Below are 26,219 nucleotides of genomic sequence, written 5' to 3'. Positions count from 1 at the left end.
TTTTTTTTCGATTCAAAAAAGGTTTAAATGGATATAAAAATATCATATATATGAACTACCTGTCCCACATATGGACTCACTTGAATTTTACAAAATATACTAGTTACTTGGGATTTTGTTGTTGTTTTAAGCGTCAAAATGTCATGTGGTGCGACCGTCCTACCAGGACTCTGGTTTTGAAAACTTTTTTTGAGATCACTAATGTATTTAAATCAATCTTCTGCTCAATCTGGCATGGCATCTGGCGCGACCATTAAAAAAACAACCATTTTTGTAAAATACTGAAAACTTGTACAAAAAAAAGATTAATTTATTTTAATATGAATCATGGTTGTACCACATTACCCTTTTTAAGGCTAGTGCCAATTCATCTTGACAAAAAACTAAATTAGAATTTTTTTATATGAATTTATGTGTACACAATATTCTTAATGTTTGAACTACTGCAATAGATTTTTTATTTATTTATTATGATGTATTATGATGTTCTGGACCTCCGCTTAAGTACATTTTCTCTGACTGGACCTAAAGTTTTAGTTGAATACCCCTGATTTAGAGTCATCACCAGAAAAATAACACCAGAAAAATAACTTATTTGACAATTTTCACCTGTTTCAAGTAAATTTTAACTTGAAATAAGTAAAAAAAAATCTGCCAGTGGGACAAGATTTATCTTCTCATTATTAGCAAAAAGGATTTTATGGGATAATACCAGATTCAAGTGACAAAGAAAAAATACACATTAAAGGAACAATAATTGATCAATAATTGATCAACTTTTTTGATCAGATAGGCTGTAATATCATCATGGCCAGCAGAAGAAGTTTTAAGGTTCTTAATATCAAGTACCTCCAAAGGCTTTATTGGTTCAAAATGATTTAAAGAGGGATAACCTTGATTTATAGAGCTTGTTTTTCCTTATAGCGAATTTCCTAAGTTCTATATGGTTTGTTAAGGTTTTCAGAGCTTCTTTTATCTTTATAAATAAGATAAAGGTTGTGTTTAGAATTGCACTGTGTGGCACGAAGCTTTCATCCATCCAGTGTGCTGTTAAACTTAAAAGTAAAAACGTTTTACTACCTCCTCGAAACACTGACTTTGCAAGTATTGCAAGTTGCAGTCGCATATGCTGGCTGAGGTAATGTGACAAAATTCTATATCGCAGATCCTTTAGCTCGCCCCATTTTGAAAAGTGTAGACTTCCGCACGGCGTGCTGACATTACGTGACTAGCGTGTGACAACACTCACAGAGCACACATAGAATTAGAATTGAATAGATCTGCTCCTATGGATTGGCCCATTGTTACCGATACCCGATCTAGAGTTGTTTTTAATATCGATCCCGAAACAAAAATACAAATATCGGATCGGTGCATCCCTAATAGTGATGTTTATTTTTCCATATGAAATTAAAATGTATTCTATTCATTTCTTTTATAATCTTTGGTGGGATTACAAGAGAGTATGCTGGATAGATTAACCTGGATAATGATTCAATTTTGGTTAACAATTTTTTTCAGAGGTTTTCAGAGCTTCTTTTATCTTCCTTTATCGGTACACACCTGTATCATGTAACAACTTAAAGAAAAGTCTCTTGGCGCCATGGCCGAAACCCAACAGGAAGTCGGCCATTTTGAACATTTTGAATTAATCGTGTAATTTTGGCGCAATTTATGCCATTTCTTCGGTCATTAATGCGGCCCGAACCGTAACGTGCACCCAGGTGTGTTATACATCAAAACGTGCGTCTCCATCCTCCGACACCACGCATTACTTTTCTCTTTCAAAAGTGTTACCGTGGCGACGCTAGACGGCAAAAAGCGCGCCCACCCTTCATCTGATTGGTTCAGACAGAAAAAACTTTGCGCCTCAAGCCCCATAATACGGTTTGACGTACATGAACGAAAATCGGTACACACCTGTATCATGTCGCAACTTAAAGAAAAGCCAGGCCTGTCGATACATTTGATATTTCATGGTTTGCATTAATGGGCGTGGCCTAACGGCTCAACAGCGCCCACTAGAATACTTTTCTCTGCCATAACTTTTGAAAGGTTTGACATAAAGAGTCGTGGGTGGTGTCATCGGACTCGGTATTGAGTCCTTGACCATAATTGGCGAAAATGAGCCCCGGCCCTTCTTCTGATTGGTTGTCCCGATTTTCTGCTATAACTTTTGAATGGTTTGACATAGAGAGTCGTGGGTGGTGTCATCAGATTCTGTATGGAGTCCTTGACCTTCATTGGCCTCAATTAGCCCCGCCCCTTCTTCTGATTGGTTGTCCCTTTTTTCTGCTATAACTTTTGAATGGTTTGACATAGGAAGTCGTGGGTGGTGTCATTTCTGATATGCTTATGGGGGGCGGTGGCCGTGAGTGCGAGGGCCCGTTCATCGCTGCTTGCAGCTTTAATTATTATTATTATTATTCTCGCCGTAAATAAATTGCCTTTTTGGAGGCCTTAAAATGCTCCGAAACTCACCAAATTTTGCACACGCTTCCAGAGTCGCGTAAAATTACGTATTTTATGGGCGACAGGCATGGGTCCACAAGAATGGGCTCTATAGCGCCACCTATTTTATGTTTTTTGACGAGCCCCACAATATGGTTTGACTTACAGCAATGACCTTTATGTGTGTATTATATTAGACAAAGAGCTACAAAAAAGTCTTTTGGACCCATGGTCTAAGTTACACAGGAAGTCCGGCATTTTGAACAGAAAATGTCATTTTTCATGAATTCTGATCATTTCTAGGCCTCGTACTTTAACGAACTCCTCCTAGAGATTTTATCGAATTGGCTCACAACTTGGTTTGTACAATCTAGACACATGGCCGACGCTAAATTGCGAAGCTTTTAAGTTTCTGCCAGAGGGCTTGACCGTAGTGATCCGGCGAAGTTTGAGGTCATTTTTAAGCTTCGCCATCAAACATCAATTGGCTGTAATTCAGCAATACATGATTTGATGTGGTCGAAAACATATGTGCATGATTGTAGGCTGAGCCTGAACCCATCTATGGTGGAATATTCAGGATCGGTTGTAGCGCCACCTGTTGGCACCAGGAATTGTCATGTCTTCTAGTTTGCATCTGTGCTCCAAACGAGATCAGTTTCTTGATCTCAAAGTTGGTGAGATAATAGGTAAGGCATTGACGATGAGTGAGAGAGAAAACTGTAAGTTTGTGTCAAAGGGCGTCGCTGTCAGAGGTTGTCAAATTTCGGGGTCTCGCCATGAACATAAAAGTTGTTGTAACTTAAACATAATTGGTCAGAATCAACCCAAAATCAATTCATGTAATCAGGCTTCCATTCTGAACAAGTGGATATGACAATCTTGGATGAACTCCATAGCGCCACCTTTTGGTCAGGTATACATTTTTCATCAAATTATGTGCTATAATTGCTGTTTCGTTCATCCAATCTTAATCCAATCGACACATATGATTGGCAGTAGGTCCCTTGTTGACCGTGTCGCGTATCGTGGTCGTAATTTGAAAGGAATTGGCATTTTTATGTCACTCTGTATTTCTGGTAAAATATTATTTAAAAATCAGAGATTTTGTGTAAGGAAAATTAAATGGCAGTTTCAGATAGCTTACAACAGGACTAAAAAATCATACACTGGAACATATTATTTTCGAACAACTCCGTCACTCTAAAAATTAAAAAAATGAACTAATAACATAAAAAGCTATGTCTTTGTCACAAAATGTCAAAATTAACATCCGACTACATAGATATGTTGTTTACTATAATGAGAAAATATCTTGTGAATTTCATAAGCCTGAGTGGGACCGGTGATTTTCTATTAATATTTATGTTAAATTCACTGGATTCTTAACTCTGACTGACTGCCTGCAGCGGGTGACAGCCAGAGGAGAGTAGAGAAAGGAGGGGTGCTCCCGCGGGGGACGGAGGGAGGGGTGGGGGGTGGTGGGTGGGGGGTGGGGGGGGGCTTGTTATGCGCGCGCATCTCCCGCGGGGGGGCGGGGCATTGGAGCTGACGTTCAGCGCGGCCGCCATCTTGGATAAGGTACCGACGGCCATCTTGGAGAGGCTGGCAGAGATTTAGTTATGAAACAGGACGCTGTCACACATTAAAAATACGCACTTTTATGCTGAAATACTTTGTATTATGCTCTTTTACAAAGACATGGTATGGAATATTGATAAATGTATAAATTAATTAATTGTATAAAGAAACAAGTTTGATTGTTCATTTGAATGTATTTGAAGGGGAGAGGGGTGTGTTGTTGTATTTATTTATATATATTTATTTATTTATTTGAGAGTGAGAGTGAACTTTGTAATATTATAAGTCCTCTTGGCTTACTATTCCTATCCATTTTTCATTGACTGTTTTTTGTTTTTTTTTATAGCAAAAGGTGCAAATAAAAATATACACCGTCGGAATTCGGAAACTGATGATTATTTCTTCATCCACTGCATCTTTCATCCACTGGTGCGTTCAGGGACAATTGGAATTTACTCAATTTGGCGAGAATTGACCATTGTGGTTTCTCCTGTTTACTGGTGTGATGAGTGATATCTAAATATTGTAATCTTTAAAAGGAGCTTGAGGCTCCTTTTAAGAAATGAGACTCTCTAGCGCCACCCTTCGCCACGACGGACGTTGGGGGTACTGCAGCCAACAGCGAAGCCGGCACGGGAGAACGGGGAGAACGCGCATGCAGCGTCATGTGACGTCACATCCGCAGGACAGCGCGGGAAATTCCGGGCACAATTGCAGCACATTTTGCAGCACACAGCCTGTTCAAGGCAAAGGAGAGATACACTAGAGGGCTCATTCTTTTTGGTTTGGAACGCTTCATCTGACATTATTACTAGAAAACTTAAAACGTATACACATTTTTTTCATAAATCCTGCCTCAATCCTGCCTCAAGCTCCTTTAATTACCAACTTCATCTAATTAATGTTTTTCATCTAACCTCAGTAGTGTGAGATATTGTTTCAATGGGAAACTGCACACAAACTCAGCGGCGGTTGGTGTTGTTTTTCCTATGGGCAAGCCAGGCCTGGTGATAAATTTGATATTTCATGGTTTGCATTAATGGGCGTGGCCTAACGGCTCAACAGCGCCCACTAGAATACTTTTCTCTGCCATAACTTTTGAATGGTTTGACATAGAGAGTCGTGGGTGGTATCATGGGACTCGGTATTGAGTCCTTGACCATAATTGGTGAAAATTAGCCCCGCCCCTTCTTCTGATTGGTTGTCCCGATTTTCTGCTATAACTTTTGAATGGTTTGACATAGAGAGTCGTGGGTGGTGTCATCAGACTCTGTATGGAGTCCTTCACCTTCATTGGCCTGAATTAGCCCCGCCCCTTCTTCTGATTGGTTGTCCCTTTTTTCTGCTATAACTTTTGAATGGTTTGACATAGGAAGTCGTGGGTGGTGTCATTTTTGATATGCTTATGGGGGGCGGTGGCCGTGAGTGCGAGGGCCCGTTCATCGCTGCTTGCAGCTTTAATTATTATTATTATTATTCTCGCCGTAAATAAATTGCCTTTTTGGAGGCCTTAAAATGCTCCAAAACTCACCAAATTTTGCACACGCTTCCAGAGTCGCGTAAAATTACGTATTTTATGGGCGACAGGCATGGGTCAAAAAGGATTAGGCTCTATAGCGCCACCTATTTTATGTTTTTCGACGAGCCCCACAATATGGTTTGACTTACAGCAATGTCCTTTATGTGTCTATTATATCTGACAAAGCCCTACAAAAAAGTCTCTTGGACCCATGCTCTAAGTTACACAGGAAGTCCGGCATTTTGAACAGAAAATGTCATTTTTCATGAATTATGGTCATTTCCAGGCCTCGTACTTTAACGAACTCCTCCTAGAGATTTTATCAGATTGGCTCACAACTTGGTTTGTACAATCTAGACACATGGCCGACGCTAAATTGCGAAGCTTTTAAGTTTCTGCCAGAGGGCTTGACCGTAGTGATCCACCGAAGTTTGAGGTCATTTTTAAGCCTCGCCATCAAACATCAATTGGCTGTAATTCAGCAATACATGATTTGATGTGGTTGAAAACGTATGTGCATGATTGTAGGTTGAACCTGAAGACATCTGTGGTGGAATATTCAGGATCGGTTGTAGCGCCACCTGTTGGCACCAGGAATTGTCATGTCTTCTAGTATGCATCTGTGCTCCAAGCGAGATGAGTGTATTGATCTCAAAGCTGGTCACTTTAATAGGTAAGACATTGACGATGACTGACAGAGAAAACTGTACGTTCTTATCGAAGGGCGTGGCCGTTAGAGGTAGTAAAATTTCGGTGTTTCGCCATGAACATAAAAGTTGTTGTAACTTAAACATAATTGGTCAGAATTAACCCAAAATCAATACATGTAATCAGGCTTCCATTCTGAACAAGTGGATATGACAATCTTGGATGAACTCCATAGCGCCACCTTTTGGTCAGGTATACATTTTTCACCAAATTATGTGCTGCAATTGCTGTTTCGTTCATCCAATCTTAATGAAATCGACATATATGATTGTCAGTAGGTTCCTTGTTGACCGTGTCGCGTATCGTGGTCATTGCTTGAAAGGAATTGGCATTTTTATGTCACTCTGTATTTCTGGAAAAATATTAATTAAAAATCAAAGATTTTGTGTGAGGAAAATTAAATGGCAGATTCAGAGACCTTTTGGCATGACGAAAAAATCATACACTGGAACATATTATTTTTGAAGAACTCTGCCACTCTCTTTTTTGAAAATACCAACTAATAACGTAAAAAGCTATGACTTTGCCATAAAATTATTTTATTGACATTTGACTTCGTACATATATTGTTTACTGTAATGTGAAAATATTGTGTGAATTGCAATAAAGTCCTTCCAATATGGGATTTTCTATGAATATTTATGTCGAATGAATCATTGCCACCCTGTCTCAGCCTGTCTCAGCCTGTCTCAGACACGTGAACGCGCAAACTGTAGTTCTGAGTTGGGGAAGAGAAAAGGGAGGGGGCGCGCTCCCGGAGCTCCGAGCCCGGACTGCGTGATGACGTCACTCACACGTGCCCTTGCTGGGAGAAACCTGACACCTCCCCAGTGTTTTGTTTCACACGCGCAGGAGAACGACGAGATGCATTCAGGGCCCGGTAGGAATTCTAAAATGGACCGCTCCAGGCAGATGAGCCAGCTGCGTACACTATTAAAGCGTGTTCCATGCAATGCGAACAAGCTTCAGCGACAAAATCAATTCCATTGCTTTATTTTTTTTGTATTGGACTGTCCTAACTGGCTGCGAGTTTAACAGTTTCAGTGTGGACAGAGAGAGTTTAACAGTTTCAGTGTGGACAGAGAGCATCCGATGTCACGCAGCTCAACGTGATAATCGGACTCTCGCATGCAGTTATGACATGGTGCAAACGACTCCCTGGGATCTTTAAAGGGGGACCTATTATGAAAAACACGCGTTTTCTTGTTTTAACATATATAAAGTGGTCTCCCGTCAGCCTGCCAACACAGGGAAGATGATATCCCATGAAAAGAACTGCTCGCCCCCACCCTTACAGAGTCCCCCAGTGACAGTGTCATGTGGTTTCCACGGGCCGTTGTGATTGGTGCATTTTCTTTACGTCACCAAAATGCAAACCACGCCCTCGGTCTCCTCCGCTGCTGAAACCACGCCCACCACCAGCTCTGCCGGCCGCTCGAGCTCCGCGTTCAGCAGCGCTGGCTGTTTGAACAACGAGGGAGAGTTAAGATGAGGTTTTGCATGGACATTTACCCTCATAAAAGGATCAGATCCCACAGCACGGACCCGGGAACTGACACGAGCCAGCGGTAAGTTCCGGTTTTTTTAATGTAATTTATATTTGTCTATGAGTATGGTCTTTGCATGGGCTAAGTATTTAGCTTAGCTCCGGAGCCCCGGCGCCGCGTACGGAGCTGCCAGAGCTGCTCACGGGCCAGCCCGTCGAGGGGATCCGAATCCGTAGGCTCCGGGGGAGAGCCGGGAGAGCCAGCTCTCCCCCGGAGCCTACGGTGTAGGGTACGCGTCGTTTTAACGCAGAACCGTGGACACGCTTTGCTACGGAGCAACGCTTTGTCTCCTCCCCTCCTACACGTCATTCAAGCAGACAATCAGAGCAGAGCCTCATTATCATAGCCCCCCCCTATGGGGGTATTATTGTTCCAATATTATTTGTGTGTGCGTAAAAAAGATGTGTCCATGTTATAACGATTCGTATTCGTAATGATAAACATTTGTATGTAAATAAAAAAGTTGTACCCAAAATTCTGCTGTCACACACATGAGTGATAAATTATTAGGGTTAGGATTGTTTTTATGTGAGTATGAATCTAAAAGCTGTGAGTGCAAAGTCTTGTGAATACAACTCTAATTTCTACGACTACGAGTTTTCACTGTCAACACGAATTCAAGTTTATGGGTACGAGTCGAAAAACTGTTGAATGACGTCACAGACAGGTCAAAGCATAGACATAAGAAAATAGAGAAACATATTTTCTCATCAATAAAACATGTTATTTTCTGTCTAAAAAATGGCAAAAATAAGAACTTTATTGATCCCACATAGAAGTAATTTATGTTATATCTGCTATAGAGAACAAGGTAGTTCAGAAAAACAATATATATCCCCCCTCACAAAAATAAGAAAAATATAGAAAAATAGATCAACAAAACAAATTTAAAATGTTTCAAATAACAAAATAACATAATTGAACCATTTTTCAGACAATACAATAATATTTGAACAATTTTTCAGATAATAAAATAATTGAAAAAATCTGAAAAATAGTTAAAATATGTTATTTTGTTACTTGAAAATTTAAAAATATGTTTTGTTGATGAGAAAAAATTTATCTCTATTTTTCTTATTTTTGTGAAGAGGGATATATATTGTTTTTCGGCACTACCTTGTTCTCTATAGCTGATACAACATGAATTACTCCTATGTGGGATCAATAAAGTTCTTATTTTTGCCATCTGAGAAAATGAAATATATTATATTTGGTGCCTAACTGTTTCCCAAGTATATTAGTGCATGTGTGAATGAATAAATGAGACGTAAAACGTAAATTTCTTTGTAGAAAGGCGCTTTATTAAAATAAGTCCATTTACTTGTATTAGTTTACAGCGCAGTCTTGCCACATCCAATATGGCGGCGACTTTGACGCCATATTGGATGTGGCAGTTGTATGGGGGTATTATTGTTCCAATATTATTTGTGTGTGCGTAAAAAAGATGTGTCCATGTTATAACTATTCATATTCGTAATGATAAACATTTGTATGTAAATAAAAAAGTTATACCCAAAATTCTGCTGTCACACACATGAGTCTGATAAATTATTAGGGTTAGGATTGTTTTTATGTGAGTATGAATCTAAAAGCTGTGAGTGCAAAGTCTTGTGAATACAACTCTAATTTCTACGACTACGAGTTTTCACTGTGAACACAAATTCAAGTTTATGGGTACGAGTCGAAAAACTGTTGAATGACGTCACAGACAGGTCACAGCATAGACATAAGAAAAATAGAGAAACATATTTTCTCATCAACAAAACATGTTATTTTATTGTCTGAAAAATGGCAAAAAATAAGAACTTTATTGATCCCACATAGGAGTAATTCATTTTAAATTTTTCAAATAACAAAATAACATATTTAAACCATTTTTCAGACAATAAAATAACATTTGAACCATTTTTCAGACAATAAAATAAATGAAAAATGTTATTTTGTTACTTGAAAATTTAAAAATATGTTTTGTTGATGAGAAAATATGTTTCTCTATTTTTCTTATTTTTGTGAGGGGGGATATATATTGTTTTTCGGCACTAACTTGTTCTCTGTAGCTGATACAACATGAATTACTCCTATGTGGGATCAATAAAGTTCTTATTTTTGCCATCTGAGAAAATTAAATATATTATATTTGGTGCCTAAACTGTTTCCCAAGTATATTAGTGCGTGTGTGAATGAATAAATGAGACGTAAAACGTAAATTTCTTTGTGGAAAGGCGCTTTATGAAAATAAGTCCATTTACTTGTACCGGTAGTTTACAGCGCAGTCTTGCCACATCCAATATGGCGGCGACGTTGACGCCATATTGGATGTGGCAGTTGGCTCAGCACTCGATGGGGCGTCTACGTATGTCTATGCTGTGACGTCATTCCAACAGTTTTTCGACTCGTACCCATAAACTTGAATTCGTGTTCACAGTGAAGACTCGTAGTCGTAGAAATTAGAGTTGTATTCACAAGACTTTGCACTCACAGCTTTTAGATTCATACTCACATAAAAACAATCCTAACCCTAATAATTTATCAGACTCATGTGTGTGACAGCAGAATTTTGGGTATAACTTTTTTATTTGCATACAAATGTTTATCATTACGAATACGAATCGTTATAACATGGACACATCTTTTTTACGCACACACAAATAATATTGGAACAATAATACCCCCATACAGTTGGCTCACTCGCAGACGCACTCGATGGGGCGTCTACGTTTATATGTCTATGCTGTTATCTGCCTGTGACGTCATTACAACAGTTTTTCGACTCGTACCCATAAACTTGAATTCGTGTTGACAGTGAAAACTCGTAGTCGTAGAAATTAGAGTTGTATTCACAAGACTTTGCACTCACAGCTTTTAGATTCATACTCGCATAAAAACAATCCTAACCCTAATAATTTATCAGACTCATGTGTGTGACAGCAGAATTTTGGCTACAACTTTTTTATTTACATACACATGTTTATCATTACGAATACGAATCGTTATAACATGGACACATCTTTTTTACGCACACACAAATAATATTGGAACAATAATACCCCCATACCCACCGCCCTGAAAATGAGCCACAGATTAGATTAGATTGTTTTTAAGACATTCAAGGCCTGTTTAAAATATACATTAAATGCCATAATATGTCTCCTTTAAGCCTGAATTATAGTTCTGGGTCAATGATGTATAAGGCCTATTTCTTAAAATACTTAAAATAAAGATATATTTGGCCATTTTCCAAACATTTGGAATGTAGTGTGCATATATGTGAAAACTTAAAACAAAGGTATTTTAGTGTTTTTAAACCTACATTAATAGGGCAACGACCTTAGAAAAGTCAGTTGGGGCGACCCTTATTTATCTCAAAATTAATAGATTTCCTTAACAAAATTTATATTTTAATAAGTATCAGTAATTAAATTAACTGTTCAAGAAAGATAAACTCATGTGTCCTTTCATTTTCGAAAACCATTTTTAAATACATTTTATCTATAATGGAAGTGTCACCCTCATAAAGAGGGTTAAGATTTGAGACAAATTTAAAGACATTTTATTAAAGAATCAGCATAACTATGTCGTTGTATGTTCCTATGTTTTTCATAATAGGTCCCCTTTAAAGAGGGATAACCTTCATTTATAGTTAGAAGAACCATGAACATTTTTAAGATGTTTTGCAAGACGTGGACCCACATTTATAAAGAAATCATTGAATTTATTAGCAATTTGTGTATGCTCTGTTATCTTATGCGCCATCCTGAAATGTAGACTGGGCTGGAATAGATGATTTTTTTTATCTTGTTGAGTAATTCTTTCAATATTTTCCATAGATCATTTATTTATTTCTAATAAGATGGTTGTATTTATTCCTATAATTTTTGTATGTAGCACAATTTAAAGGACTTGGACTTTGAAAATGCCTTTTATAAAGCTTGTTTTTGTTTAAAGCAGATTTCCTAAGTTCTATAGTAAACCATGGTTTGTTAAAAGGAACCCTGGTTATTAAGACTTGTAGTCCCTAATTAGCCACAATTGTTCTCTTATACTAAAATATGTTGTTAGAAACACATAAAATAATCTAATTGCTTTAAAAATCTACAATGTTTATCACATATTTTGACCTGCGGGAGGCGCCATGTTTTACCTGCGCAATGCATTCTGGGGGCGATGACGTAGAGCGGTGGCTCTGGGAAGATAAGCCGCGTTAGTTTAACTGGGACAGGTATCTAAAACATAGATGAGCAGCATCTCCCGGCCGTGGAGGCTGACGAGGGAGCCCATAAGACGTCTCGGTTCAGGCAAACTGGATCAAAGTTCTGTGATGCACGGGAGATCTGCAAAAATGATCAAAGTCGTGCGCATCTTACCAGTGCATTAGGCTACGTAGCCTACGCCGTAGACGGCGTAGCCGGGGCTTTAGAGCCTGCAGTGCACCGCCACCCGCTCTCCGCTCTGGCCGGGATGGAGACGCCGGTGGGCAGGATGCACGTTTGGGTGGGCATAGCCCACCCCTGCCCCCCCCTAAAACCGGCTTCGGTGCTGGGTGATGACAGACCAGAGGCTGAGGGGACTGGCCCGGGACTTTGATGAAACGGGAGGTGCAGACTTCGCGTCAAATAGGCAAGAACATCTTTATTTAATTTAATGATGCCAGATCTGGCTGGGGTTTTTATTGTAGCATCGGCTATCTGCTATTTGAAACGTGTGGTCTGTTAGTCTATCTGAGTTTTATGGTGTTTTTATAGTTCATGCTTTATGGTGCTGTACTTTTTTTTTTTTTTTAACTTTTTTGTAGGTGCTTCGTCACCTTAATGTTTGGCTGTGTTTTGATCTGTGTTTCTGGTGCGCCGTCACCTGTTTAGCTGTGTTTTCATCTGTTTCTGGGTGTCAAAACAGTGGACGGGGGCTAGCAGGTGCCACCGTCTGACGTCACTACCCAGAATGTAAACAACAATGGCGACCTACATGTTAAATTATATTTTCAAATTTTATAAAAACGAAGACATCTAAAAGGTTTTTTATATCACATTGTTATAATTGATACCAACATTTATCTTTTAAGACCTACATGTCTTAATAGCCAGGGTTCCTTTTAAGGTTTTCAGAGCTTCCTTTATCTTTAGAAATAAGATAAAAGTTGTGTTTAGAATTGTACTGTGTGGCACGAAGCTTTCATCCAACCAGTGTGCTGTTAAACTTAAAAGTAAAAACGTTTTACTACCTCCTCTCGAAACACTGAGCCAGGTCTGGTGAAAAATGTGATATTTAATGGTTTGCATTAATGGGCGGGACCTAATGGCTCAACAGCGCCCCCTAGAAAACTTTGTGCCTCAAGCCCCACAATACGGTTTGACGTACATGCACCAAAATCGGTACACACCTGTATCATGTCACAACTTAAAGAAAAGCCAGGCCTGGCGATACATTTGATATTTCATGGTTTGCATTAATGGGCGTTGCCTAACGGCTCAACAGCGCCCACTAGAATACTTTTCTCTGCCATAACTTTTGAAAGGTTTGACATAAAGAGTCGTGGGTGGTGTCATGGGACTAGGTATTGAGTCCTTGACCATAATTGGCGAAAATGAGCCCCGCCCCTTCTTCTGATTGGTTGTCCCTATTTCCTGCTATAACATTTGAATGTTTTGACATAGAGAGTCGTGGGTGGTGTCATGGGATTCTGTAATGAGTCCTTGAGCTTCTTTGACCTTAATTAGCCCCGCCCTTTCTTCTGATTGGTTGTCCCTTTTTTCTGCTATAACTTTTGAATGGTTTGACATAGGAAGTCGTGGGTGGTGTCATTTCTGATATGCTTATGGGGGGCGGTGGCCGGGAGTGCGAGGGCCCGTTCATCGCTGCTTGCAGCTTTAATTGTGAGTTGGAATGGGACAACTCCTACCACGACAGACAGCCTTTATCCAATAATCCGTTCCTCGATATAAATAATGATTTAATACTTAAAAGACAACTTTCTCCCTTTCTTTGTCACTATCTTTTTTTCAATCTCTCATCATGGATATGTATTTTCAGTGACAGAGCTGCTGTCACTCTCTATCAATCCTTTAACAGTCTGTTCTGCTTCTACCTGCTATTCCTAAACTATTTTATACATAAAGTATAGATTATAGATGTCGTTTCTTCCATCCATACATTCAATATTTACCATAATGGTAGATTTTAAATCCTCAAAACACAAACACTAGAAAAAGAGCTTGTTCAATTACATCCCTGCTAGATGCAGCTACGCTACAACAAAGTGGTTAAGTTTTGTGATGATATCTTTGTCTTCAGTCATTTTTTGGGGGGGGCATGTGTGTAAAGGAGTTGCAAGAGACCTTGGTAGGGTGTGTTTAGCTTTATGCATTCTGGTGTTGTCAAAATGTGTCATCAGTGCAAAATGTAAATGCATTTTTTTTTTTATTTCTAAAAGGCTAATAAGAAGCACTTCTTCTTTTTGATTTACCAACAGGATTTATTTTCATATAAATTGGAGCAACCTGTTCTCTTTATATCGTTTAGAGCCGTGTATTGTTTTGAATTGTGCTCGACAAATGACGTGCAACAGTACTTTTCTCATACTTTGATATCTGCAGTACCACATGTAGTGTTGAACAATCTTTAGGGAATACTGCCTCATTCAGAGCTGCAGCTGTCACCTTGTTTGAACTGAGGATTAAATGACTACACAGATGATAGAAGCGAGACATTTGCAGGTAAAAAGCACTGGTGATACACTTGTGTGAATGCATTTCTGATGCATCGAGACTTACGGTGTTCTACAGTCGTCTTTCACAAACACACAGAAACAAGCAGGCAAATGTACCGGCAATGAGGAGATTATCAGTCTGGAAACGCTGCAGAAACTACAGGGAGTACACACACACACACACACACACACACACACACACACACACACACACACACACACACACACACACACACACACACACACACACACACACACACACACACACACACACACACACACACACACACACACACACACACACACACACCTACCTAGTTCTTTAAGAAGAGAGCTGTTCTCTGAGTTCCATCTCTCCTTTTTCTTCTCAGGACTATTTTTCCGTCTCTCTTTCCCTTTATCCTTCACGCCATTCTGCTTCTTCTTTTCTCCCTTCTGGGTTTTCTCTGCAGGGAGACACAGAAGACAGGCTTTGGTGAGGGATTTAAGTTGATTTGCTCAATTTAAGCTCGATATAGCTGGAAGCTGTAACTGAGCCGGAGAAACGACTTCTTTACGGCTGAAATTTGAGAAGGAAAAGATGCACAGCTATTTGCTTTTTATTCTTCCGTTTGAGAGTGAGATCAATATGTGGTTGTGGTTATTTTATGTATGTATATGTATATATCTGTGTGTGTGTGTGTGTGTGTGTGTGTGCGTGTGTGTGTGTATGTATATATATATATATATATATATATATATATATATATATATATGGACTATAAGCCGCTACTTTTTTCATAAGTTTTGATCCATGCAGTTTATACAAAGGTCTGTGGATTTTTCTTCCACCGTTCGGGGCGCTCTAACCGGAATTAGAATGAAAACTAAGACAAAATAAATGCAAAGAAGAATACGCTACTTCTTCTTTAGCAGATAGAAGTAGGTAGAAGCAAAGTTGCAAAGTTGCTGCCATGTTAACACAGACAGACAGATCTATTTGTACATCATTTACAGTTCAAAATCGTTCTGTACATGTAGTAAATAGAGCGGATGTGGCTTATATGCAGGTGCGGCTTATAGTCCAGAAAATACGGTGTGTATATATATATATATATATATATATATATATATATATACTATATACTTTTTTTTTGCTGCCGATTCGTGTAATCTCACACAATGATGTGAATCATTTTTAAAGCATCAATATTAATTAGTTTTAAGGTATTTTACTGGCAGAACACTGACGTGTGAAACATGCGACACCAAATGCAATCGAAAAGAGGAGAAATGGACACAAGATTGTTTACTGGAGGCTAACTTGATGAAATGTTTGCAACTATAACATCTTAAAACTCTGGAGAGTATTTTAGATATACTATATTTTATAGTATATCTATAGTGCCGTCTCCTGGCTTTGCTGCTGTTGAGCTTCACTCGTGTCAACCTCTTACCTTCCCAACCATGTCAGATTCAGGTAACACAGAGGTTGTTTTAAGGACTTGAGTTGGTTGAATAAAGTCCACATCTAAATACAACGTGCAGCTAGCTGACTAATCATTTTTATTATTTTAATATCTCAGAATTAAAAGGGCACAGTGTTTGTAAAGGTATTCAAGTTTAAAAATGTCTTAAATGCTTCTGTTGTGCTTCTCACTTGAGGTGCGCGCTAATTTAATGATGATACCGTATTTTGCGGACCATTAGGCACACCGCATTAATAGATGTTGGATGATGGTTGCTTACCAGCACGACATAATTAGTTATCTATTGCTGTCTGACGTTGCAACCCATATCCAACCAAGGACCGGCTTTAACAGCTCAACAGCCAAGTCAATCAACCAGAGTGGTTTTGTCGCGACCAAAGTCGCACTGAAACATTTGGACAGATATTTGAGCACGGTGTTCCACATAAAACTGATTGGAGGTCAGTAAGTACAACAAAATTCATACATAAGGTGCAGCTAATCATAGGGCGCATTGCCGGTTTTTGAGAGAAATTAAGGATTTTAAGTGCGCCTCATAGTGCAGACAATACAGTAATTGTAGAGCAAAAAAAAAGTATTAGTTAGAATCAGTCTGGTTATAACTGTTGAAACTTTTCACATGTTTGCATTTCATGTCCTTCATGTTTTAATTTAAAGGTCCCATATCATGCAGTTTTCATCCCTATTCATCATAGACTGTACAGCCTAAATGTCTTCTTTCTGTGTGCTGTGGTGGGCACCATGTTTGAACTGAACCACATCTAAGCGGTGCAGGGATGGATGCATGGGCCGGGATAATCTGCACTCTGTGTACAAATTCTGGTTACACGAAGAGAGCCTGATGTAGCTGCTATTTTAAAACTTTTACTTACCACTTAATCAGTTGCATATGTCTTAAAACAACAGATAGACTGCCTGAAAAACTTGGTTTATTACATTTTAAATCAATTATACACCTTTTTAAAAGACAGGAAAAGCTTAATATGAGACCTTTTTTTAAATTATAGATTATTATTTATAAGAGTATCAGTAAATGTTATATAGATATTAAAAAAGCTGTGAAGAACCGAGGTTGCGCATGTTATATCATCACCGGCTGGCCAACTTGACATTGCTCCAATTTTCTTCTTTTTTTCTAATCTCGACCAACTCTGGGTAATAAAGTGGCGTTTTAGGTTTAGAAAAATAGTTGCATGCCGTACCTTGGACTGAAAGCAAATGATTAAAATGAAATAAAGGATAAATATTGTGAACATGGAGACTATATGGCAAAGCTAAAGCAGAGATATGAGCAGGAAGGTTTGGAGAAATGCTTGTTGTAGCAGCTACAAGTGTGACTGAAATATCTTTATTACGTCATCATCGTGGGCCAGTAACCAGACAGATTTGAAGTAAAAGGAAACATGTATGTAACAGTAGAGGGAGACAACCTTTACAAGGTGTTATTTTTCTCTCTTCAAACACAAATGAAGTCAGAGTACACAACTGCTTTACCTTAAAAAAATAAAATGAAATAAACATAACTAAGCTATTTAACGGCATGTTTTTAAAATGCTAGATAATATTTTTACCTCTCTTATTTAGCTACCCTTCCGTATTTAAATGTACCATCACCAAATGCTATTGCAACCATTTGTGAATGCTGTTTTCACTGCAGACGACATCCGTTCTTGGATTGGGGCCGACAGAGCTCGTTCCGCTCAGGAACCAGTGTTCTTTAACTTTTGAGATAAGGCACTGTGGACCAACCTGGGAACTCTCATTTTAAAAGGACTTCCATTACTCATTGTACATGGACTCAGAGCAAACTGCTGTAGGATCTATTTACCTGTTCACCAAATTCACCAGAAACTATTTAATTATACACTCAATTTGCCATTAAACAGTATATGTGACTGTAGAAAACACATAAACATGTCTCATACACCTGTATATATTGTATAACTAATTTTAGGGAGCATTTGTCATCTTTCTATTAATGTTTTTACTTGTATTTTGCAGCTGTGCGTTGGAAAAGTTTTATCACAAGTTCAGCTTGACTCTAAGGCAATTCTTGCTGGCAATAAAAACAATGATCATAGCATATTGATTTGGAAATCCTCAACGACTGACACATATTTTTCGGTCGTACTTTTGGGGCTGGAAACCATAATTGTATCCACGCCATGCATGTCTGGGCCTATATGTCCATGTTGTGAATAGTTATTACAGCCCAGTTTCATCACTTTAAACCCGTTATTGGAAATGTGACGACATATTTCCAGCGCAGCAACAGTTGCTTCAGATCTGGGTGGCAATTTGGCTGACAGACGTCTCTGCAAGCGTTCAACACCGTTGTATCATGCAACTCTTGGTGCGGGTCAAACAGTCGAGCTGACCTTTTAGATGGGCTTGCTTGTGTACAGTGAACACATGTAAGCAGAGGTTTTTTTTTACCTTCAGGTCAGTGAGCGTTCTGACACGCACTCTGTACGACACACAACAGAGGCCTGCAGAGCAAATCCCTGCTGCGAGCTGTCCTCTCCAGCTGGGAGTGCAGCAGGTAACCAACACTGATACACTGCACTCACACCTCCTACCGTCATACGCCTTATTGCTTTAACAGTAAACACTGACTGTTAACTTGATGCGTCAGACATGAATGCACCGGTGCAAACTGGCGAGAAGAGTTAAGATTACCTTAATTTACATTCACAATAGCAATTACTACGAGTTAATACTGTGTAAAAAACATTTCAGTGGACCTTTTTAATTACCTCATCCCTAAAAGATAAGAAAAACTTGTTATATCCTCTGCTTTGTAAGAATGTTTTATTCCTCTTATCTAATGCTTAAAGGAGCTTGAGGCAGGATTGAGGCAGGATTTATGAAAAAAATTCGTATGCGTTTTAAGTTTTCTAGTAATAATGTCAGATGAAGCGTTCCAAACCCAAAAGAATGATTCCTCTAGTGTATCTCTCCGTTGCCTTGAACAGGCTGTGTGCTGCAAAATGTGCTGCAATTCGGGCCCAAATTTCCCGCGCTGTCCTGCGGATGTGACGTCACATGACGCTGCATGCGCGTTCTCCCCGTTCTCCCGTGCCGGCTTCACTGTTGGCTGCAGTACCCCCAACGGCCGTCATGGTGAAGGGTGGCGCTAGAGAGTCTCATTTCTTAAAAGGAGCCTCATGCTCCTTTAATTTTTTTTAATTAAAGGAGAGTGAGGCAGGATTTATGAAAAAAATGCGTATACGTTTTAAGTTTTTTAGTAATAATGTCAGATTAGGGCTGGGCGATATATCGAGTATAGGCGATGTATCTCGGCTTCTACTCTGTGCGATGTACAAAATTACTCTATTGTGAATATTCAAGTATACGTTTGCTTTTAGCCGCGGGCATTAAATGACAGACTTTTCTCACTCTCTCGTCTCGTCTCTCCTTCTATGAGACATAAAACAAGCGCACCCTGTTACATACGTCAGTCACGTGCTGTCGTGTGTGCATTATCATTGGCCCCCGACCAGCTGCTGGTGTCGGCGCTGCTGTCCGGGACCGCCGCTCACTTTCACCCCGCTTTAACTTTCCCAAACTCGGCCTGTTTGCACCGTGTGCTCATCCGCGCGGTTGCTACGCGCGACAGACTCTTTTCAAAGCAAACCGGTTCAGTAAAGACGGGAGGGGATGTTTTCTCCTCGCACAACGCGCACGACTCTCCGGAGAGCTGAGGAGCCGCTCAGCGCCACACGCGCAGCCGAGCCTTTAAGCTGATTTATGGTTCCGCGTTACACCAACGCAGAGCCTACGGCATAAGTGCCCGTCGCAGCGTACCCTACGCCGTACCCTACAGCGTAGGCTCTGCATCGATTTAACGCAGAACAATAATTTAGGCTTTTCTATTCCAGAGCTGAGAAACGTCACCTAGTGTTGCTTAAATGTGGCCACATGAAATCAGTCACTATCATCGAAACAAAGTCAAACAAGACTATATGACGTCATATTTCTAAAAGTAAGTGAAAGTGATGCAAAGTAAAGTAGGAGAGGATGAAACATTGCAGTCCCTACACCTACATTAGTCTGAAAGGTGCTCTAAGGGGCCTCCTGCTCAGAGCAGCTCATCCTGGTAAAACCAGGTAAAACCTGGTAAAACCGGGACCAGAAGATGTTCTTAGCAGATGTTCTTCAGACGGGGAGTCAGAGATGCAACGTGCACTTTCTGTTTTGAAATGACACTTTTTATGTTTGTGCCACTAGCTGCTTAGTAACTGTTTAATAAATACAGTTTTGGTAAATTTGACTTATTCCCCCTTTTTGAATGAAAGTTTAAAATCAGCATATATTAATGCAGTATGAACAAGAATGTTTTAATGTAGACATATAGAATCATCATACTGGTGTGATTGTATGTATCAAAGTGTTAATTCAAGGCTAAGGCAAAATATCGAGATATATATCGTGTATCGTGACATGGCCTAAAAATATCGAGATATTAATAAAAGGCCATATCGCCCAGCCCTATGTCAGATGAAGCGTTCCAAACCAAAAAGAATGAGCCCTCTAGCGTATCTCTCCGTTGCCTTGAACAGGCTGTGTGCTGCAAAATGTGCTGCAATTCCGGACCGGAATTTCCCGCGCTGTCCTGCGGATGTGACGTCAAATGACGCTGCATGCGCGTTCTCGACGGCGCTCGGCTTGGATACAGGAAGAAGACGAGCGCGGTGGATCCAAACTTCTGTTTGGGTAGACATGGATTCTTCCACAGCCGGCAAACGACCCAGCGCGACTCAAAGCCCACTAGTGCTGTGAGGAGTCCGTGTGCGCTCCCGTGCCGGTTTCGCTGTTGGCTGCAGTAACCCCGACGGTCGTCGTGGCGCTAATGAGTCTCATTTCTTATTCTTACTTTTGAAGTGAATATAAGATGCTCGAATTTGAAACTGTAAATATAGTTACTAATACTAACACAATTAAACTACGTACTCAAATAAGTGAGTTTTCTGAGCTCTGCATCTGGAGCAGAACCACAGCAGTGTGTATGCTTAACACATGTCAGCACACACAGCGTGCAGGGAGACGCTGGATACGCCTGCCGCTACACTCTGGTGAGGCTCGCATAGAGAGCACAGCGATGATCTGACTCTATCCCCCCTCGTTCTCTGACACGGGAAGCCCTGCTTCTGGAGATGTCTTGCTGTAACAAGCTTCTGCAGTTGCTGAGTCCTGACTGCATGGCTCACTAACTATCCCCCCCCCCCCCTCTGGAGCTCTGCTGCCTCGCAGCTAGAAGGTCCTGCTTCAACTCTCAGCTGGGCTGGCTCTGGGTGCCATTTGCATGTTTTCCCTGTGCTTGAGTGAGCTCTCTTGGGTTACTTAGGCTTCCTCCCACAGTACAAAAACATTAATATTAGGCTGATTTGTGATTCTAACTTCACTGTATGAGTGAGTTGAACCCTAAGATTGAAGCAGATATGGAAAACAAATGAATGAGATGTTATTCTATCTATCTATCTACCGTATTTTCTGGACTATAAGCCGCTACTTTTTTCATAGGTTTTCAACCATGCAGCTTATACAAAGGTGCGGCTAATCTGTGGATTTTTCTTCCACCGCAGGGCGCTCTAACCGCAATTAGAATAAAAATTAAGACAAAATAAATGCAAAGAAGAATATGCTACTTCTTCTTTAGCAGATAGAAGTAGGTAGAAGCAGATTTCAAACAGATAAATAGATAAATAAATACTGGTTATTTTCTCTTGGTTCTGTCCCGTTTTAATCAGCAAAGTTGCTGCCGTGTTAAAAGACACTGTTAGTAAAGGATCTATTTAGGTACAAACATCTACATCATTTACAGTTCAAAATCCTTCTGTACATGTAGTAAATATCTAATCTAACAACATAAATATCTGCGGCTTGTATATCTTTTTTTTTTTTTAAATAGAGCGGATGCGGCTTATATACAGGTGCGGCTTATAGTCCAGAAAATATGGTATCTATCTATCTATCTATCTATCTATCTATCTATCTATCTATCTATCTATCTATCTATCTATCTATCTATCTATCTATCTATCTATCTATCTATCTATCTATCTATCTATCTATGGCTTATAGAGGGAGTTTATTAATACCGTTCTATTTATGCCCAAAATAGCACTTTTGTTACAAAAATGAATGCAGAACAATACTTGTTTAGAATTATTGCAATGTGCAGCCCTCATACGCACATGCATGTCTCTTCTCCTTACTCTCTTACTCAGAAAAAAGAGCCAAGTGTATGATCTTTAATTCAGTCAGGGGATTTACTATGTCTGCAGCCTCTATCCTATGGAAATGATGGATTTCTTTCCACATTAAAGTGACTTGTTGACATAGTTCTGTCAGGTTCTTTCCACAAACACATCGACTGCAAGACTGATGAATTTCAACATAGAAATGACAGTAAAATTGACCACCTCTGTGACAAAATATGATCGTTTTCAAAAAATGATGTGTCTCGTGTTACAGTAGACTTTTGTGCGTGTTTGTGTGTGTCTGTCATATCAAGCAGTGGGCTGTCCTCATGCTTAGTTTAGCATGGAGGAGCAGGACATGCATGAATGGAGCTGAGAGAGACCACAGAGAGATTTCACACTGAGACGACCTCTGTGTGTGTGTGTGTGTGTGTGTGTGTGTGTGATAGAGAGAGAGATAGAGATAGAGATAGAGAGAACAAGGCAGAAGAGTTAAAAGTGTATGAAACTAAAGTTTAGTGAGGGTACAAGTCTTAATGTTTAGCAAGATGATAAAAGTGAGAGTTGTGCCCCGTGCTTCTGCCGGCCTTAAAGGTTTCCATCTGTGTTGAGGGATACTGATGTGTTCACAAGACTCAAGTTTCGTACCTTATGGAAATGTAGAGCAAGGTTATCATGAAAATCATCCGAGGATAATGCTTGGGAATATGCTGAGGCTAAAGATGCAGCTGAAACCAATTTTTTATCTCTCGCTGTCTGACATGAATCAGACCTAAACATTTCCCGTTTTAGGTCAATAAGGATAACCAAAATTATTTCTACTTTTTTAAATCCCAGAATAATGAAGGAGAGATTTTTTCTTTTTTCAAAGACAGAGGTTTACGCACATTTCCTCAGTATTTTGTTGGCGTTGACTTTAAACCGCTGGAGTTGGGTCAAACATGTTGGGTATCCTCCCACAAGCCTTATCGCAATAGTTTGCTGGAAATGTGTCTTGTTCCCAGAGGTGGTGTAACTGAGTCAGTTTCGTAGGCCACCTTTTCAGCTCTGCCCACAAATTTTCTGTACGATTTTGGAGACCAAGTCTTTCTGACGGCCGCTCCAAATCCCAGACTTTGTTTCCCTTGAGCCACTTTGTGCTTTCAGATTAGGGAGGGATTTAATTTGATTTATCAACACCACAAAAAGATTCAACAACACTTCGGCCCACTGTGTAGGATGTTGAAACATCTTGGAGCAGAAGTAGCGGATTGCAACCAACAAATGCCACTCAGCTTGCCCCCTTCCAAGCGATTAAGAACCATGAAAGCAGAAAAACACCTTTGTTTTTCTTTTTGTATCAATCCCTTAGTTTCTGAGGAAATGAAGCCCATCTAGTCTTTATTTATGAATATTGTACTGTATTTACTTCCCACAGATCTCCCTAAATACCACTTTTTTATTCCCTTTTGGGGTTGAATTTCTGGGTGGTGGTTCATCCGGATGATGGGTTCAGAGTGATTGTTCAGTACCGTGGTAGCTGTAAATCCCCCCAAGTCTTCCAGGACGTATTTAACTGGAGAAAACGTTGGACTCATTTCATATTATTAATATTATTATAATTTTTATTATTGTTGTTTATTCTTTTTAAGATTTGTAAGGAGGGAACATCTCTTCCTCTTTCTTCTATGGCCTCTACTATGGGCTCAAATTAATGCCATAAGTATTTTGTATCTGTAAATAAACTTTGTACTTGTAGAAATATTTTCTGCGTGTGCAAAAAATATGTGTACTTGCAAAAAATATCCAATATGGCGGCGACGTCAGTAGGCGATGCAATGTGCTGATTGGCTCTCCAGAAACGCTTTGAAACCCTTGCCAAAGATCGCTGATTGGCTCTTAGTTTTGGCATGTCAAAACACTGCCATAACTCGTAGTTGTAAAAAAAGTTTGTAGCTTTGTGAAAAGTTTGTAGCTTTTGTAAAAAAGTTTGTAGCTTTGTATCTACAAGTACAAGTATGTTTTGCAAGTGCAAATATTTTTTTCACACGCACAAAATATTTCTACAAGTACAAAATTCTTTTGCAAGTACAAATATTTTTTGCACACGCACAAAATATTTCTACAAGTACAAAGTTTATTTATACATACAAAATACTTATGGTATTAATTTGAGCCCATAATCTACAAGGATTTCTGTGGGCTTGATTGAATGTGTGCAAAGTTTCCCCTGCAGTTTGTAATCTACACAAGTCCAACTATTGGTTCAGGAAAGCTCTTTCTATTATTACTTTCTATATTCTATTATTTTGGTCATATCTGTCCCTTTTTTCATCCCCCCTCTTGCTTCTACATTCCAGTGTCCTTTCACACCATCTCTGCATTATTATCCTCTCATTCAAACCTTTTTTCTTTACTTGTTTAGAAGTAAGCACCAGGGTATTCATCTTTTTGAAGTGTGTGATTAATTTTCCCTTCTAGGTGCACTGAACTGCAGTGCGTGTGTGTGGCTATAGCCACACTGTCCCATTTCTTACCTGAGCTCATTAGAGCAATGAACACCCCCCACCCCCCTTTTATTTTGCCCTTTTACACTTTCTCTCAACACTGACTCCGTTTCCCTATCTTCTTACACTCCTCCTTTCATCTCGTTGCCTTCTTGTCCCTTCCCATCCTCTGTCCTTATTGTTTTTTTCTTTCCTACACACACACACACACACACACACACACACACACACACACACACACACACACACACACACACACACACACACACACACACACACACACACACACACACACACACACACACACACACACACACACACACACACACACACACACACACACACACACACACACACAGAAAGCACTTCAGAGAGGCCAATACTAAATGCTGTCAGCTTGTCACGGTTGGGAGTGAACTAGAATACAAATGTAGTGCGCTTTCTGAATAACAAAATCCCCATGTATCTCTGGACGAATTGTTAAAAAAGCTGGCACATACAGACTTCAATAACCAATTAATACTTACAAGGTGATTGGATGGACTTTTAGTCTGTCACTGTCATGAGACAAGTCTAATCAATCAGATTAATCAAAGCCACCGCCGGTGATGGTTTGCAAGTCAAATTCTTGCTGAAGTCAGTCTGGTGAGGAACACAAAACATCTTTTCAATGGAGAGGAACCAAAACAGTATTTCTTTACACATTTTCTTTCCTTCTTTCTAGGTATGTGTGAAGTAAGTGCTTTAAAAGGGCTATTGGTGCAGGAACAACTCCCCCGGTACTTTGCATAGCACCAAAGTAGCATCAATGTAAGAAAAAGAATGAGAGATCAGGAGGAGGAAAAAAGAGGAGATGTGTATGTATGCATGTGTGTGTGGATATATATGTGTTTTTTATCTATATAGGACAATTCAACAACAACGTGATTCAAAGTGCTTTACAGAGAAAGAACAACATCACATAGTAAAAAAAAAAGGCACAATTTAAATGTTAAACAAAAAGAAAAAAATGCAATAGATAAAGACAGTAGTTAAAATGTAATCAAGTTTTGCAACTTAAGCTTAAAAGTACCAGTGCAGATTTGGATCTTAAATTCAAATGCAGCTAAGAACAGGTGAGTCTTCAACCTGGACTTAAATAAACTGAGCGTTTCAGCTGATCTGAGGATTCTGGGAGTTTGTTCCAGACATGTGGAGCATAGAAGCTGAAGGCAGTTTCTCCATGTCTGGTTCTGACTCGGGGAACTGATAAAGAACCGGATCTACATGACCTGAGGGGTCTGGAAAGTTCATACTGGGTCACTGATGTATTTTGGTCCTAAACCATTCAGAGCTTTATAGACCAGCATCAAAAGTTTAAAATCTATTTTTTTTTTAAATGTATTCTTTATTTCATTCATTGATAAAATAAAACAACAAACAATTTAATATAAACACAAACGTTCCTAAATTCTGAATGAAAGGGAGCAGAAAGAAGAATCTTATTTAATCTGCCCCTTTTTCCCAAGAAATAAATTTACAAAGAACGTAAATTCAAAAACAACAACATCTA

General features: G+C 39.4%; 1 protein-coding gene across 1 annotated transcript in view; it reads right to left on the bottom strand.

The window, feature by feature from the left end:
• jade2 (jade family PHD finger 2) overlaps positions 1-26,219 on the bottom strand; it is a 293,930-nt gene that overhangs the window by 31,754 nt on the left and 235,957 nt on the right. Inside the window, exon 12 of the mRNA XM_061740530.1 lies at positions 14,824-14,955. Within this exon, the coding sequence (XP_061596514.1) occupies positions 14,824-14,955 (132 nt within the window). The remainder of the gene's footprint in view (positions 1-14,823; positions 14,956-26,219) is intronic.

This window comes from Cololabis saira, chromosome 14, assembly GCF_033807715.1.
Source record: "Cololabis saira isolate AMF1-May2022 chromosome 14, fColSai1.1, whole genome shotgun sequence".
In the NCBI taxonomy this organism is placed as follows: Eukaryota; Metazoa; Chordata; class Actinopteri; order Beloniformes; family Belonidae; genus Cololabis; species Cololabis saira.
This window is presented reverse-complemented; position numbering and strand designations above follow the sequence as displayed.